Source organism: Typopeltis vanoorti, chromosome 10, assembly GCF_054136105.1.
Source record: "Typopeltis vanoorti isolate ZY-2024b chromosome 10, IOZ_Tvanoo_1.0, whole genome shotgun sequence".
In the NCBI taxonomy this organism is placed as follows: domain Eukaryota; kingdom Metazoa; phylum Arthropoda; class Arachnida; order Uropygi; family Thelyphonidae; genus Typopeltis; species Typopeltis vanoorti.
In genome coordinates, this window is record NC_143558.1 from 41844065 (window position 1) to 41863552 (window position 19488).

The following is a 19488-nucleotide window of genomic DNA, read 5'->3' on the forward strand; positions in this document are numbered from 1 at the left end:
ATAGATGAAGGTAATTTGTAAGATAAACAAAATCGTAAGATAAGTTAGGGACATAACAACAGGCCAATTATAATTATTCAAATCATTTATTTCAATCAATATACTCTCCCTCAGCTTCAATACAGTGTTTGCATGGTCAATTAATTCATTAAATGAGTTTTTTATATTGTTTTTTGGGATACTGTTGATAGTCGTGGTTACTGCTGCTTGAATGTTTTCAATGGTGTCGTATCGCTTTCCTTTCATCGGCAAATAAAGTTGGAGGAATAGAAAGAAGTCACAGGGTGCTAAATCAGGTGAATATGGCAAGTGATCCAACACACAAACTGGTTTTTTCTCAAAAACTGTCTCACAATGCTTTTGATGAGATGGTGCATTATCATGCAAAAATGACCAGCTGCCGGCATCACGATATTGCCGTATTGTGATGCAGGCATGAATTCTAGCTATCAATCGCTTCAAAATTTTGAGATAACACTCACCAGACCGTTTGGCCAGGCGGAACAAATTCTTTGTGAATAATGCTGTTGGAATCGTAGAAACAAATCAGCGTTGTCTTTATTTTTGACTTCTCCAAGCGACTTTTTTTTTGGATGGTCCTCTTCTGGTGGTCTCCACTCAGCACTTTGACAGTTTGTTTCAGGCTCATACTCAAAACACCATGTTTTGTCACCAGTAACGATGGTTTCAAGGAAGTTTGATTCCTTATGAGCAGTTTTAATGAGGTCCTTGCAGTGCTCAATTCGATACAATTTTTGGTCATCAGTCAACTTGTGGGGAACAAATTGCGAATTCAATTTACAAAGGCCCAAACTCTCAGTCAAAATGTTGTGCACAGTTGATTATGGAATCTCCAATTCATCTTCAATCAATCTCACAGACGATTTCAGGTTTTCTTTGATGAAATCACATACTTTTGGGATGTTAACTTCGCTCAGTCTGACGACGAAAAGCTGTGAGACACTTGAGGACGATGAAAAGCTGGGCTGTCCAAAAATTGGACAGCCCAGCTTTTCGTCGTCCTCAAGTGTCTCACGACCACTTTGAAATCGCTTAAACCACTCGTACACTTGAGTACAGGATAAGCATTCATCACTGTATGCTTTTTTAAAGCATTTGATGCATTTCGGTAAAACTTTTACCAAGTTTAACACAAAAGTCAATCGCAGCTCTCTGTTTGAAACTCATTTACCGACCGTTCGTCAAAACACACAGTCATTCTTGGCACTATAACTTGGCTTCTAATGAAACAAGTATCATAAACAGTTGACACAACACAATGAAGGTTGCCGATTTCGACAACAAAAAGATACAACAGGTGGCACCACTAGTTTCTTCTATATTCGAAACGTTTGGTTTCTTTTTTTTTTGGACAGAGGGTCTAAATGAGATGAAGAATGAAGACTAAAATAACCAGAAAGCTCTTAAGAATGATGAGTACTAAATGTATTAAAATTTCTATTCTTCTTCTCATCAAGGATTAGGCATTCGCCTCTTCCGGCTTCACTGGATTTTCCATCTTGTAGGGGGGGGGGGGACCAGCTTTGGTATATATCCCGTTGGTATATATCTATCCAACTCTTTTGGTAGCCAATATCTTCTCATTCTAAATAGATGTTCTTTCCATTTCTCTCTACATTCCTTGATCTTTTCATTTACATTATAAATATCTAGTTCTTTTCCGATGTCTTCTTTTCTTATATGGTCCAATTTTGTGCATCCTTTAATCTCTGCAACTTGTATTTTACTTCCATCTTTCTTATTAACTATGCATGTTTCTGAACCATATAACAGAGTGGGAGTGGCCATTAATAAAATTTTAGTTGAGTTTCTTGTGTTGTTTGTTTATTCCATGTTCTTTTAATTGCTTCACAGATTTTCTGAAATTTCTTCATTTTTTTATCTATATCTTTTAGATATGATATTATGTAGCCTAAATAATTAAACTGTGTCATCTGTTCTATTATTTTATTTTCTATAACTATTTTTGATCTAATATGATCTCGACCTTTAAATGCCATGACTTTTGTTTTCTTTTGTAAAATATTTAAATTGTATTGTTGGCTTATTCATTCATCTTTTGTCTTGTAATATAATCTGATAATCTGCATACAGCATTGTATTGATAACAGTGCTTCTGGTTAACTGGATACCTTGTTTTATTGTTTTCCATATTTTAATAATTTGATCTATATATATATATATATATATATATAGAATAGAGTTACATATAAGATACATCCATGTCTGACTCACTGATTTATTTCAATCTCTTCTGTTAAGTTATTATCTAACTGTATTTTTGTATCTTTATATAAATTTTGTATGGCTTTTACCAAATGTAATGGATATCCTTGTTTTTTCGTATATTCCATAGTTTTTCCTCTGTGTATTTTATCAAAATCTTTCTCTTAATCTATAAAGGCCATATGAGTCTCTAAATTAAATTCTCATCTTTTTTCAATAATTTGTTTTAACACATAAATATTGTCTATACATGATCTTCTATGTCTGAAACCATTTTGTTCTTCTGAGAGTAGACTTTGCAATATTTCTAAGTTGTTTATTCAAGTTTATTCAACTGTAAATTTTGTAACCTGTATTTAATAAACTTATTCCTCTGTAATTTCATAATATTCAGTCATCTGTCTCCTTTTTTTAAATACAGATATAACCTTAGCTTTTAACCAATCTGATGGAACTTCACACTTCCATCATCATCATCAAATTTCTGCCATGTACCCTCAAGGAGTGTACAGGATATGATAGTACTACATGAAAAAAATTACATCATTACTAACTTCCTATCTACAAATTTCCTCCAAATCAGTCTGTTACTTGTCAAGACTAACATTATCAGATCTTATATTTCTATCGTCTAAGGCACTTTGTACCATATCAACCCATCTATATCTTGGTCTTCCTCTGGGTAGTTTTCCTGCCAACCTGGCAGAGAACACTTGTTTTGCTAATCTTTCTTCGCCCATTCTGTTTAAGTGACCATACCACCTGAGATTAGCTCTGCTAACACATTCCTGGATGCTGACAATGTCAAGTTCTTTCCTAATATCCTCATTTTTAATATGATATTGCTATTGATGCCATCTGTTCACCTATAATCTTTCTCAGGACTCTCATATCTGTGGTCTCTAGTCTTTGGTCAATTGTTTTACTTCTGACCCAGCTCTCAGATCCATATGTTAAAACTGGTTTGAACACTGTCTTGTATACCGGTAATTCAGTGTTCCGACTAATTTCTCTCTTATTTCATATGAATTTATTCGATTGACTTCCCACCATACCAGCTTTGCTGATTCTGTTGTCTATTTCTATATTTAATTTACCATCTTCACTAAAAATTGTGCCTAAGTAGCTGAAATGTTTTACTTGTTCTATAAGTTCTCCATTCACAACACAATTAACATTTTCAATGATTCTGCCTATTTTCATTGTCTTTGTCTTTTTATTGCTGACCATCATACCATATCTATTACAACAGTTATTCAATTTAGTCAAGGAATCTTGCAGACTTGTAGAGGATTTATTTAGAAGTATAACATCATCCACATAAAGCAAAGAGCTGACATTAACATTTCCAATTTTGATATCATGTTTAATACCACTTTCCTTCATAATGTGATCCATATAGATAATGAATAACAGAGGGGATAATGTACATCCTTGTCTCACACCAGATTTAACATTAAACCACCTTCCTGTACTTCCTTCAATTCTAACTGCTGACTTACAACTCAAATAAAGACTAAGTATTGCTTGATATAATGCCCCATTGACACCATATAACTTCACACTTCCTCCAACAGTTATTTATTAATTTTAAGAATCTGATGTAAATGTTCTCCACCATATTTCCAAAACTGTATTTATACCATCTAATCCAGTTGATTTGCTAGTTTCTACTACCTTTATTGCTTCTTTTACTTCTTCCAATTTTACTGGTTCTATATCAGTACTGATTTCTTCATTATTAATTTCTATTATTAAATTGGGTCACACCATAAATTCTTATAATGTTATATCCATTGTTTTTCTTGATGTTGATTTGTGATGTATCTCTTTCTTTGTTGTTTAATTTTCTTAATATTTTTTAGACTATATCTTATCTTCCATGTATGTCTTCTTTTAGTTTATTAATAAATCTGCCCAGAGCAGCTTGGTGAGCTTTCTGTATTACACTTTAGCTATATTTGTTTTGTATGTCTATGTTTCTTCTGTTTACTTTGCATATTTTTGAAGTAGTGATTTGCATGACATTTTTTTTTCTTTTATTGCATTTTCTATATCTGTGTTCCAGATTTTTAATGTTTTTTTTTAATATTTTATTTCTTTCCAAGTACTTAAGAGGCTGCTTTATGGATTATCTTTATAAAGTTTTCATACTTCTATATATTCACTGATTTGGGCTTCTTTTAAGTGATTTGTTAATTGTGATTGATGCAGCATTCTAATGGTTTCCTCTTGTAGTAGATATACTTTGTATACTTGTTCTATTTCTTGTTTTTTCTTATTCACTTCCTTTCTCCATTTTGCTAGTATTTCTATTTAACAGACTACTAAATGATGTGAAAAAATTTCACTTCCTCTGTAAACATGTACATCTCTCACATGCCGAGCCAGTTTCTGATTAATAATGATATAATCAATATGTCAACATCATCAGTGACTTTTAACAGGCACTTAAGTGCCCACGGCCTTTCAAGTATCCTTGGATTTCCTAACACTAATATGAGGATAAGGTGATTACCCCTATGCCTCTAAGTATTTTCGTCTGTAAATTATGTGTGTTCTATTGGCCAGTTTGTCTGTTTTGAGGGACGAAAAACCTGAGTTTCTGGAAGAAAAAAACCCTCTACCTCCGTATGAAACCAGCTAACTCACCTTTAGTAGAAAGAGACCAGATAAAGGTTCCTCACATCACTGACAGGAATCGAACCAAGGTCTTCCTGACCAAAGGGCTTTGTCTATACTGACTGAGCTATGGAGGCTGAATCAATATATATACATATGTAATTTAATCGATATATACATATGTTATATTGACCATTTACATAGAATATTACACTGTGTCCAAAAACCTAAGGATGAACACTATTTCTGAAGGATAATTTGTATAACTGACGATTTTGAGTAGAAAGTGAGTACACGGTCAAATTTTCGAATCGCATGCAAAGGGGATCACATGGTAGCATTTAACAAGGCAAAAAGCAAAAGGCTGCACTAAGCGAACTGCGATTGACAGAAGTTTTTTTTTGTGAAGGAATAAAGTTGCAAACTTGGATGCTTTGTGATGTCTCAAAGACATTATCTAAATGATTTCATGTGGGGAAGAATTATTGGAAAGCTTGAAGGCCTCAGAATTACTGATATTGTCAAAGAGTTTGGAATCTCACATAGCATTGTATCCAGGCTCTGGACAGTGTTTTAAGCCAGTGGAATGTGTTCCAGATGTTTGTTAAAAGGACACCCTCTCTCTCTCTCTCTCTCCACCATGGAGCATGAAGACAGATTTTTGGTTATAACAGCAAAACATAATCACCACACCATGGCAAGTCAGCTTGAAAGTTGGCTCCATTCTAGCATGGGTATGCAAATATCTCAACAAATTGTGGCAAGACATCTGCGACAAGTAGAGCTATATGCCATAAGGGCTGTAGTCTGCATCCCTTTATTTGCAGCTCATCATATAGCACATTTTCAGTGGTGTATAGATAAAAAATTGGACAAGACACCAAAGCTAATGTACTCTTTACAGATGAGTCGTTTTAGTCTTTCCTTTGATTCTAGATGTCACTTGATCTGAGCGTGAAAGTGGTACTTCTTACCATAATGAGAATGTTCCTGAAAGGGATAGATATGGCAATGCTGGGGTCATGGTATGAGGAGACATTATGCTTAATGGATGCTGAGCTACAAGTGCTCAAAAAAGGGTCTATGACTAGTGAACGACATTGCAATGAAGTTCTTCATCATGTTCAATTGTTCCATGGTGCCGTAGGTGAAGAATTCATTTTTATGGATGAGAATGCCACATTACATTATACACAAGTAGTGGAGATACTTATGGTGATCTAGGATATTAATGGAATCAAGTGGTCAGCATGCTCCCCAAATCTCAACCCCATTTCGACACGACACAGAGGCACATTGCTGCTCAAAATTCTCCTCCAAAAAACAAACAAGGCCTGAAGGAGAAATGGGCCAGTTTGCCTCAAGAACTCCTGAATTGCTTGGTGCTAAGCATGGTATGGCATTGTGAGAGTTGCGCAATTTGGGGTGGACACATTCAGTACTTAAATGTCTCTCTGCATAGTTTTCTGTAAGCAGTGTACATTAATTCTTTAACGTCTTTAGGAATTTGTACCTTTCGCAAAAAATGTGTTATAATTTAATTGGTATGAAATTTAACACATTTTTAAATATAATTTATTTATTTAAAAAATGAATTAAATGAAATTTAATTCATTTTTTAAATGAATTAAAATATAATTCATTGTGTAATATAATTTTTACCTGTACATGAAAATGTTGTCATTTTCATGTACAGGTAAAAATGTAGTTTATCCTTAACTTCTGGACACTTGTGCAATGAACTTGGTATCTTAAATCAGCAAAATTTGATTTTATTGTGTTATTCAACACATCATTACTAGTATTTCAAGTATTTTCCAAGGTCAGTTATGTGGCAAAAGGCAAATGAAAGTATTCACAAAGGACTTATGCCAGCAAAGGTTGGTCGATTGGTAGAGCCTCTGCTACTAATGGCTCAGTTAAGTAAGTTTGAGCGCGGTTAGTAGTTGGAAGGGGGCCAATCGTTCGATGCTGTCGGCACACTCTCCCACGATGAGTCTTTGGACTCCCTGGAGGTGTCAAAATAATAATAATAATAATAATAATAAATATGAGCAACAAAATCAGTTCATCTGCTTTTGGCTTTTCAGAATAGAATTTTAGGCCCAGAAAGAGACAGTGGACATAGACAAATATACAGGATATTCAATTGTTCATTTTGTAACTTATAATTCTAAGAATTCTTTTTAATTATAAATTCTGAAACTTATAATTCTCAGAGGTACAAGTAGAACTGCAATGAAATATCCCTATAGGTCTGGATTACTAAACAATTCTACTGTTTTTTTACAACGAAGGAAATGTGAAGTCATTTCAACTTTTTCAGTTGAAAGAAATCTACTGTGGGCATTCTAATCCTTGCTAGCACAATGGACTGGTATATTTAACTCAGCAATGAATTAATGATAAGCTGCTGAATTTTAAAATTATGAAAGATTTTATGCAAAAAAAATGTGGCATACAATGACTACTAGTAAAAAAAAAAAAAAAAAAAAAAAAAGATGAAAAATTAAAATTTGAATATATTTATATCAAAATAAGTATTTCAACAAAAAATTTATAAATATACTCATATTTTATACTGGAAATTGTAGCACTTACTCTCACAACTGTATGGCTTCTCTGCATCAGAATAATCACTTCTGTCTTTCTTCTTTGTTCGTGTATTCTATTTGAAAACATTATTAAATAAATGCATCTGTGCTTAAGTTCAAGTTCACAAAGAAATTACAGTCATTATTATTTAAAACTTACAGTGATCAGATATGTAGAAAATAACATTTAAGAATAAAATAATAGCCATTAAAATTTTTCTTGATCTTAAATTCTGAAAATTGCGTGAAGTTAATTTTTTTAATCTATAAATGCAAAATATGTTCTACTTAAATCATAGCTTATACTTTTGTCATTTTTAAAAAAAAAAATAAAATATGACCAGAAATATTTCATATTTTGTAATAACACTACATAACCCAATATTCGAATGATATCTGATTTATTTGCTAGCCTAGATGGCTAAGTGGTTAGTATATCTGCTCTTCAACCAACAGGCTGTGGGTTCAAATCCTGCATTGGCCATGGAAGTTTGTTATCATGTTTAGATGGGAAATGAATTTCATTGCTCAGTGTGAGATAACCACTCCACTTACAGGAGGCCTGAAGTGGCATGAAAAAGTTGTCTAGAACAGAGTTCAGGATTATGTATGAAATAAATAAAAATCCAAAAAAAAAATATATATATATATTTAGTTGTATTCTGAATCTATGATTCATGTGGCCCCTTAGTTTAAGTATAAGAAAGCATTTTATTATTATTATTATTATTTGAACCTCCAGCGAGTCAAAGACTCATCGAGGGAGGTATTAAATCACTACAACCAGCTGTCATACCTTCCCTTAAATTCATTCAAACTAGATGCACTCACTATCCCTAAAGGCAAACTATGCCATTCAATCACTGCTCTCTAGGAGAAAAACCTAGCTCTTATCCCTTTCTTGACTACAAATAAATTTATAGACCTCTATCATATCATCCCCTGTTTCTCCTGTTAACCAAAATCTGCAATCCACATAATTGCAATCTGTCCACATAACCTAAATCCCATAATTCAGATATAATCTTTGTAACTCTTCTTTGCACCCTTTCCACAGCTTCTTTATCCCCTTGAAACCAATCTGCACACAATAATCCAGGTGTGGTCTTATCAAAGCCTTATAAAAGAGGCAAAATGAGTTCGTTATCCTTACGTGTCAAGGTTTGCTTCAACATCGCAATTATCCTCTGAGTTGTATTTGCAACTTTCGACATGTGACCTTTGAACTTCAAATTCCTATCCACCAATACACCAAAATCCCTTGCCTCCTCAGTTTCTAGCATAACCTTGCTAATATAATATGCTGCTGGAACTCTAATCATGTAAAAGTGCATATCTTTGCACTTACTAAAATGAAACTGACAGCCATTTTCGTTTGCCCAAATTTCCAGCCTATTCAAATCATTTTATAAGTGTTGAATATCAGTAGCATCACTGATTGCTCTGCCTATCTTTGCATCAACAAACAATTGCACATCTGATGTTAGACCCTGCCTGATGTCATTAATGCACAGATTAAACAATAACGGCCCAAGGAATGCACCCTGAGGTAAACCACTGGTCACCTTAAATCTGGCAGATTCACACTCATTGCATACCACTTTTTGATATACCTATCTGTCGACCATCGCGTGCTCTAAGTCAAGAGTTTATGTTCCAATCCCATATTCTCCAGTTTATGTATACAAACATACAATTGGGACCAAAGGTTTACAAAAACACCTATATTTTTAAGAAATATAATCATAATTGTAGTTTTTCGTACATAAAAAAAAAAGAAAGTTATTTCAATGTCGATGGTTTCATAAAATCTCATAGATTTGTCTGACGGCATAATGTCTTTTTCTTGTCACGCAAAATTTCTTCGTAGCAAGCTAATGATTTTTTTTATTCCTTGCCTTGTGACTACAATTCGTTCCTCATTAGAATCTATGTCTTCCAAAATCTGTAAACCTTTCTTTTATGATTGTTCTTATCGTGGATTCCTGTAGATCGAATTTCTTTGCTAGCTCACAAATTTTCATTTTGCCTTCAAAATCCGTAATAATGTTGAGTTTTGTTTCCAAAGTCAATGTTTTACTTTTCTTGCTAGCTGTAGAAGAATGGGACTTACTTCTTTTCGATGACATTATTATTTTTTATGTGATAAATTTTTTATCTAGAACATAACATTAAACAATCGCAAGGTTTGTAGACTATAAAAATCGTGTATGAATTGAGACCGCACGAAACACGTCAGTGCATGTTCACAGCATGTGCGACGCTGGCGAATGCAGCCGGCACCTGAAAGATACACCTAGTGGTGAGGCGTGAAGCAGGACGGGAATACGTACATATAAGAAACCGCGTAACTACAGATTCGCGTAAGTCGGAGTATGACTGTACACAAGAAATATGAAAAGTAATAATGAAGAAAAAGATGACTGGTGTAAGAGTAATCATGATGTTAATTTTATGTGAAAGACTGTCTTCAGTAAAGAGAGAAAAAAAAAAAGGGAGGAGGAGGAGGTTATGCATCCCCTACATAGTTTGCATGTAGTTGAAAGTTGTGCATTCATTTTTAAATAATGTAGAGATGATGGACATTAGCAGCATTACAATGTGTCTTGATTGATACAAATTCTGATATTTGTAGGTTCAATGGCAGAGGTAACAATGTCAGTGGCTTTGGAGGTTTTATTGGTTTGTTTTTTATTCTTTTTTGTATCTATGCAAAAATTATCGGGAATGGGAGCCTCACAATTGTGAAAGTATTCATAGGATCATGATTGTCCCAATGTAGACATAATTGAAGTTTAGTTAACACTTTCATTGCCAAGCTGAAAATTGGAATTTTGTGTGGTGGCCAAATTTTTTTTTATTATTATTTTTATTTAGTTAGCGACGTCCACGCGATAACGCGTGATCGGCCGTTTGGTGAGAGCTCGCATCGCGTGATATTGTTCATTGCCAAACTGAAAATTGGAATTTCGTGTGGTGGCCAAATTTTTTTATATTTTTTTTTTTATTTAGTTAGCGACGTCAACACGATAACGCGTGATCGGCCGTTTGGTGAGAACTCCCATCGTGCGATATCGCGTGACTGGCAATGAACGTGTTAAAGACTACCTTATAATCTCTATATTTGGATATATATTTCATTGCTTTATACAGGTTTCGGATATATATGGGAATTTTAAGATTTTATTGTGTGTGTGTGGGGGGGGGGGTATATTTGCTTTGTTTAGAGGGTTAACTGAAAGATTAAAGAAAACCTGTTTTCAGTTATTTTAAATCTTTGAGAAGAGGTGTGTGTTTATATATTTATAAACTAAGTTACCACAACTGATTTATTTATTTATTTATTTTATTTTATTGCATCGGGATGATAAGAATCAAAATGTAAATAATTCTCTACATTTGTGAGCTTTGGTATACTTTTGTGGTAGTGTTTTCCCCCAATCATATTCCTGTTAAGTTTAAATAATTGGCAGAATTATTTTTTTAACATTCAGTAGTGGATCTTAATCTATTACTAAAATTATGCAGGGGGTTAGTGAGGCTAAAACACCAGTTTTTTTCTTTCAACACATAAGACATTGTCAATCTAACAGCCATAAAAATAGATTCCACACATGGGAGAGCTGGCACTAACATATTGGATTCCAAGTGGAATTAAAAATAACTCAGCATGTTGGTTGCTAATGTTATGGAGTTCAAATATTTGTATATAAAAATCATTTTCAAATTTGAAATAATTGGCCAAAATAATTAGTTTAATCAAATCTAGAATATCTGAAGTGCTTAAATTTGTGCATGATTTTAGAAGTGGGTCATTTAATAGTAATGTGTGGACAATGTCACGTGTTTTGAGGACATCAATGTTAGCATAAAGTGATGTGGCATAAAAGAAGGTTAGAATAACATGAAGAGATTATCCATCTGAACAGATCATCTTCATTTTTGATCCCAAATCAAGAGTTTTGTCCTAAAGGTTTTAGTAAACTAGTGATAAATTTTGATAAAGGGGATGCTGTGGTATTTTTATAAGAATTATATAGATCTAATTAGATTAATAAGAAATGTTTTACCTTGGTCACCAAAGTATCTTCATAAGAACAAAAACATACTGAGCACATGCACACTAGTAAGAAAGCAACAACAGACTGATTGTAAAAGGTGGGCTCTTACAGTTCTAACTGGTGCATTCGATGGGTACAATGACAGATACTTACTGAAGGTCTCAAAATGATGGTCTCCCCAATTTTTTGGCAATGTGATGTAGCTGAATTTGTTTAAGTTTGGGGAATGTTGTTGTGTTGTGACAGGTTCCAGAAATAGTCTTTCTCTCTCTCTCTCTAATTTAGATCTCTTTCTGTATATGAGGGAGGTTTTTCCCCAATGGAAAAAACAAACCCCCAGGCAGGATTCCACAAACAAGCTTGTGAAATACACATAAAGATTCTTTACTGGATTAAAGATGGATAACACATGCAGAGGGCCTAAATCCCTACAGATTATGTTCTGGAATGCCAACAGACTAGGAAATAAAATGCATAAATGAGAAGAATTTATGATTCCTGGTGGCACTGAAGTAATTCTTGTAAATAAAATGCACTTCTGACCAGCAAACAACTTAAGACTTGGTTATATGTTTTCAATACCATGACAGAAGTCAGGAAAAGTGGCGAGTTCACCTTTGTGAAACACAATGAAATTGCAAATTCCATCACTACTAACATAGAAATCATGGGGGGGGGGGTCAAAACTGGAAAGAGACATTACCAGAAACAAGCTTCATTCATGAAATTCTAAAGGGCAGAATCCATGGCCTTGCTGTCACCAGGAACATTGTAACCCTAGGACCTCCAGAACTCACATACTGAATTCTGAAACGTTCTGATGTCCTTGACATGACAATACTCAAAAATATCATGCACCAATACCAAATAATTGTGAAGAATGATGTAAACTCTGACCATTTAGTCTTACATTAACTGCGTCAGAAAAAAAAAAAAATCTATATTTGTTCCCAACTGTCAAATGGAGAAAATTAATGACTACTCTGCATGAATCCATTGCATCAGTTTCACCCATCCACCTAATGATTTGATTTCAAACTTGGAAAAGCAGATAAAAACTGCCTTTAACAGATACCACTGCTAACATACAATTCCAACCACAGATGAAGTTAAAAACCTGATTCATGAAAAAACAAGAGCCAAGTGTCACAGAATGTTAGTCTCGGAATGTAGGGATATGAATGAAGTCTGATATGCACTTGGAAACTACCAAAATCAATGGTGGGAGATGAAACTTCAGTCCTTAAACACAGAGGACCAGACACTCTGGAAGATGACCAAAGATCTTCAGAAAAACTGTAAACTCCCTCCACCAGTCTATGACAGATGTGGTCTGGTTTATCATGATGCAGGCTGCAGCTGAAACTTTTGCAAATAACCTATAAAAGCAGAAGAGTCCATACTACACCAATACAAATCTAGACATTATCAGTAAAGTATACATCTGAGTAAATTGCATATAATGCTATAATGGTTATGAAAACACCATAACTAAACTTCATCATCATCATCAAATGACTGATATATATATATATACCCTCAAAGGGTGTACAAGATATGATAGTACTACATGAAAAATTTACATCATTACTAACTTCCTATCTACAATTTTCCTCCAAATCAGATTGTTAAATGTCAAGACTCCAATATTATCAGGCCTTATATTTCTGTCTTCTAAGGCACTTTTTTTATATTATCAATCCACCTATATCATGGTCTTCCTCTGGGTCCTTTTCCTGCCAACATGGCAGAGAACACTTGTTTTGCTAATCTTTCCTCTCCCATTCTGTTTAAGTGACCATACCACCTGAGATTAGCTCTGCTAATGCATTCCTGGATGCTGACAATATCAAGTTCTTTCCTAATATCCTCGTTTTTAATATGATATTGCCATTTATGCCATCTGTTCACATCTCTAATCTTTCTCAGGATTCTCATATCTGCAGTCTCTAGTCATTCGTCAAGTGTTTTACTTCTGACCCAACTCTCAGATCCAAAGTTAAAACTGGTTTGAACACTGTCTTGTTTGAACACTAATTTAGTGTTCTAACTAATTTCTATCTTATTCCATATGAATTTATTCAGTTGACTTCCTACTATACCAGCTTTATTGATTCTGTTGTCTATTTCCATATTTAACTTACCATCTTCACTAAAAATCATGCCTAAGTAGCTGAAATATTTTACTTGTTCTATAAGTTCTCCATTCATAATGCAGGTTGATATTTTCAATGTTTCCATATAATTTCTTTGTTTTTGTCTTGTTATTGCTGATGTTCATACCATATATCTATTATAACAGTTATTCAATTTAGTCATGGAATCTTGCAGACTTGTAGCAGATTTATTTAGAAGTATAACATCATCCACATATAGCAAAGAGCTGAGATTAACACCTCCAATTTTGAAATCAGGTTTAATACCACTTTCCTTCATAATGTGATCCATATAGATAATGAATAACAGACAGGATAATAATTGTCTGACACCAGATTTAACATTAAACCATCTCCCTGTACTTCCTTCAATTCTAACTGCTGACTTACAACTCAAATAAAGACTAAGTATTGCTTGATATAATGCCCCATTAAAACCATATAACTGTAGCGTTTAGAATAGCTTCTCTCTTGGCACTTTTTCATATGCCTTTTCCAGATTTACAAAACTTAAATACAGATCTTTGTTATATTCCTATGATTTCTCAACTATCTGTCGTAAAGTGAAAATCTGATCTTGACAGCCTCTATTTGGCCTGAATCCAGCTTGTTCTTCACCAAGCTTCTCTTCCACAATCCTTCTCAACCGTTTTTCTCAAGTATACTTGCATACATCTTACCAGGAACACTCAGTAATGAAATGCCACTGTAATTCTCACATTCAGCTTTATTTTCCTTTTTATATATGGGTACTATAAGAGCTCTACTCCAATCATCGGGAATTCGTCCCTCTGTCCCTGCCTTCTGAACTATGTAGTGCAGCCACTGTATGACTTTTATACCACCATACTTCAGCATTTCTGATCGAATATCATCTACTTCTGCTGCCTTTCTAAATTTCAGGCTTTTGATGGCTTTTTCGACGACTTCAAGTATGGATATGTATTCCTGACTGCATGCCTGGTCAGGTTTTTTACCACTATGCTGTCATCACTGCTTGTTTCATTTAGCAGTTTTTCAAAGTACTCATTCCATACTTCAAGGATATCTTTTTCTCCTGTTTTCATGTCACCCTTTATCATCTCTAATTCCTTTTACAGCACTCTTTCCTCCATTTCTGAGCTTCTTCAACAACCTCCAGAATATCTTGCTGCCTTCTTGATATTTATTTTCTATGTTCTTGCCAAAGTCCTCCCATGCTTTTGTTTTGTTTAGCTAGTTTTACACAGTGTTTAGCTTTCTTACATTTGTCTCTTTATTCTCTAAGAGCACAAGCTGACTTATTTGCCAGGAACTTTTGATATGCTTTCTTCTTTTCCTTCACTGCCTCTTTAACTTCCTGTATCCACCATGGGGTTCTAATTTTTCTATCCTTGCACACAACCTCACCACATGCCTCTCAGGCTGAATCAATTAGCATTTTCTTTTTTTCATAACTAAACTTAAGAATAGAAAAGCACCATGCTAGATGGGATTGCCAATAAAATCATCAAATGTCTTCCACACACATGCTGTAATGCACATTGTTGCCATTACTAATGCAATATTAGGTTTCCTTTTTTTTAAGCTTACACGGTGATCTGATTAAGCTTACAAGTTGATCTTTAACAAAGTTTGATTGTAGTGTAGCTTGTTTTCTGTGTATAGCTGTATGCTCCAGAAGATGACCTTGAAAGGTTGAAACATCAAATGTGGATTTTAGTTATATTAAACTAAAGTTTTTATTCAAACGTGGTAGTTGTCTCCATAATTTTCAAAAATGCAATATTAGGTTTCATTACTTCCTACCATAATGTAAAGTAGCTGACATAATCTCAATCCCAAAACCAGAAACAGCAGCATTATTCCCTTAAAAACTATTGTCCAATCAGCCTGCTCACCTGCCTAGAAAAAACAGCTCAGAGGATAAAATTAACAAAACTGCCAAAAGTTAAGACAAAATTACATTTCATCCCCATTAGTAATTTAATTGCAGGAGAACGACTCCGCTGAATGATAAGTTCTTAGAGTTGTGGAGAACATCAATATAGGGTACAACTGGAAACAGCATACAGGAGTGATCTTTTTTAGAGACAATGCCAAAACATTTACTAAAATAAGGAAGAGGCTTCTTTTCAGACTCCTGAAGGTTAAATTAGCACCTCCGTAGCGCAAATGGAAGAACGACAGTACTGTGTGCCCTTCGATTAGAAAAGGCCTAAGTTCGATTCTCGTCATGATGGGAGAATCGGGCTTATGAACCTGCTACCTCCATATGAGTTAGCCGATCTCATATGGAGGTAGCGGGGTTTTTTCTCCTGAAAACTCGGGTTTTTCATCCCGCATACAGACAAATCGGCCCTTCAGAACACATGCCATTTACAGACAAACAATACTAGCTGTGATGATGGTGGCCAGTAGATGACGTTGGTAGTGGCTGGTAGTAGAGGTTCTGTGTGGTGGTGGAGACGGAGAGTTGTACAGTGGGTGTCCTCCTACAATGAGTCTTCGGACTCCTTGGAGCTGTCACGAATAATAATAATAATAATAATAATAATAATAATAATAATAATAATAATAATAAATTCTCTAGGACTGGTCAAACTCAACAAATTCTAATTCAGAAATCATAAATTCTGAGTGAAACCTGCATGAATCACAGCATCAGAATGTAAAATCATAGCAGGCATCCCACAGGACTTCTGCTATCACCTCTGCAATTTGTCATTTATGTGGCTGACATCCCATGCATAGTTGCCACCACCATCACCATAGTACTATATACAAATGATACTGCAATAATGGTATGCTCCCTCCAATCTATATTAGCAACTGAAAAACTGCTAAAGGCAATCTCAAAATCTAGAACATGAGTTCAAAAACTGCCAAATCAATGTCAAAGTAGACAAGAGCAATGCAGTACTACTCGCAAGAAGATAAGTATCCTGAGAGTGAAGTTGTCATGTCTGGCATCCCAATTCCATGGTAACCCAGTAGCCAAATGCTTAGAGGTTCAATAAGATAAAGGACTTCGCTTCACAACTCATGTTGACCATGTTTGCTCAAGGGCAAATAGGACAACAGAACAACTATGGGATACCCATTACTCAACCAATGTGAAGTCAGCTAAGCATAGAACTTAAAATTGCTCCCATACAAAATGCTGTTCAGGACGGTCCTGATGTATGGCTCGTCCACCTGGAGCCACATGGTGGTTTCAAATTATCAACCTATAGTTAATCCAGATGACTACAGGTTGATAATAAACAGCATTCAAAACACCATGGTTTGTAAGAAATATGCAGCTTCATTGCTGGTATTCCTGAAATCAAAACTTTCCTATACAAAAGGACTGCAAACTTCTTTCTTTGCAAATGCCATTATCAACGTTAACCTAATCTGCTTGGCAGATTAGGTTAACGTTGTAAACTATAGTGAACATGATCCTATAAAGACAAACATCCCAACAAACATACAAAACAAGTAAGTTTTAAACTTACCACTAGAATCCCACAATGGGTGAGCCAAGTACTCAATTAATCACCCTTAATTCAACAATTTCTTTTGTGGATCTGACAAAGCGATAAGGAACTACAGGCCCAATCAATCCATCAGGCCTGAACAATTATCAGTTATCAGTGATATTTTCAGGTTATTTTCGATTATATATATTTAGTTCATTATGAACTAAATATATATAACATTAAGTGTTAAGCTAATGACCATTTCTAAATTTAGACATCGATTCTAAAGTTTCATTTTTATAATTTCATACTCTTCTAGTTTTTTTTTATTTCTTATTATACAATTTCTCACCCCTTTCTTTGTTTCCTGGGAAGGGATCACTCTTTTCCCCTTAAATTCATTATAGCAAACCTTGTGCTAAAACTATTTCTCACATCTCTCAAGATTTGCTGAAATGAGTATTTAGAAATTAACTACTATATGAAACTGGTCTACAAACCATTTAATGACTATGCATTTACCAACTATGTATCTATAGTGCCTACCTATGTATATTTCAAAAACCATGTGTTATCATAACCTCATGGTCATATGTAAGATAAGTCAATGAATGTTTCCCCCTTCCACTTTGTTTATATCAGCAAAGCAAAGGATCGTTTTTTTTTTTGTTTTTTTTTTAAAGATCAATTCCAGGTGATCATTTTATTGAGCAACAAAACATGGTGACACAAAATCAACTAAAAAATTGGTTGATTCATTTACCTTGATTAAGAACTGTAAACAATGCAAAAGTGGAAGTTCATTCCACCAGTAACTGCTTATTTATAATTTAGCAGCAATGCCTAACGACCTTACACTAGGTTTAGAAAATTACCTACTACTACCTACCTAAAGACTTTCTGAAAATTCCATGCCACAATAAGATTTGAACCTAGAGGCTGTTCATTGGAGGGAAGAATGCTATCCATTTAAGTAACTAAGGGCCAGCAATTCAGTGATAGTATGTTTTCTTGAACCTAAACTAATGTCTCAATACAGACAGTTCTGATAAAGTCCTTTTTAATACATAATATTTCTGATGCACATTTTTTAAAATATAAAAAAGCTAAAGATACTTAAGATATTTTACATTATGAAACTTATGAATACAACTACTGTGTCGGAGTAAAACTTTAGTTTAATATAAACCAGAATATACACTCGACGTTTACATTAAGGTCATCTTCTGGAGTATACGTGTGTGTATATGTATATATATATATAATATATAAATATATATATATATATATATATATATATACACACACACAAAGAAACAAGCACTGCAATCTATATGCCATGCTAAAGTTACTGATCAACTGTTAAAACTATTTGCCTGACCTCAAGTTCTTAAAAAAAAACTCCCTACATCTAAGCTAATTTATTATTATTATTATTATCCATTAGGCTACAAAGTTAAATTAAGCTGGAGAGTACTGACATGTTCATACTGAAAATAATAGATAAATAAATAAACTGAAAATAAAATTACTTATATAAGTATACATATAAATTGCAACTGGTATGAATATTGGCCAATAAAAAATGAAAATTGCTTAGAGTTCTGAAGTCAGGGTTTGCTGGAAACTAAGTGAGCATATAAATAACAGATATAGCAAAAATACTATTAATAAAATTCTTCATAAAACTTCATCAAAAAGTAATATAGATGACAGTAAAACCATAACACTCCCATACATTAAGGGGTTATCAGAAAAAATTAATAGAATCCTACATCGTTATAATCTTAATGCCACTTTTAAACCACTTTTAAAATTAAAAAGCATATTCAACACCTCTAAGAATCCTCTTCCCCCCATTGGCACACCCTGGAGTTTATTGCATCTATTGCACCTGTAAATTACCTTATATTGGGGAAACTGGATGTACAATCCCTATCCGTAAAAAAGAACACAAATGACACATTAAATATACTAATTTTGATGAATCAGGCCTCTTAGATCACGCTCTTAACACCCTACATCGAATTGACTGGAAAAGTACTTGTTCTTTGCATCATACAAAAACTTGATATGAACGGAAATTTAAAGAAGCCTGTGAAATTTTGATTAACCTAATCTTAATAATAATGGGGGCTTAAAAATCCCAAGAATTGGGATGGCATGCATTCAGCCTACTTAGTATCCAGCAAACTCTGACTTTAGAACTCAAGCAATTTTTTATTGGCCACTATCCATACCAGTTGCAATTTATATGTATACTTATATAAGTAATTTTATTTTCTATTTATTTATGTATCTATTATTTTCTGTATGAACATGTTACTCTCCAGCTTAATTTAACTTTGCAACCTAATAGATAATA

The 19488-nt window shown here is 34.0% G+C and overlaps 1 protein-coding gene across 3 annotated transcripts in view; it reads right to left on the minus strand.

Moving 5' to 3' along the window:
- d4 (double PHD fingers d4) overlaps positions 1–19488 on the minus strand; it is a 339869-nt gene that overhangs the window by 189418 nt on the left and 130963 nt on the right. For all 3 annotated transcript variants that reach the window (XM_090398857.1, XM_090398855.1, XM_090398856.1), the window contains exon 4: positions 7471–7537. In XM_090398857.1, coding sequence (XP_090254983.1) covers positions 7471–7537 — 67 coding nt within the window. The remainder of the gene's footprint in view (positions 1–7470; positions 7538–19488) is intronic.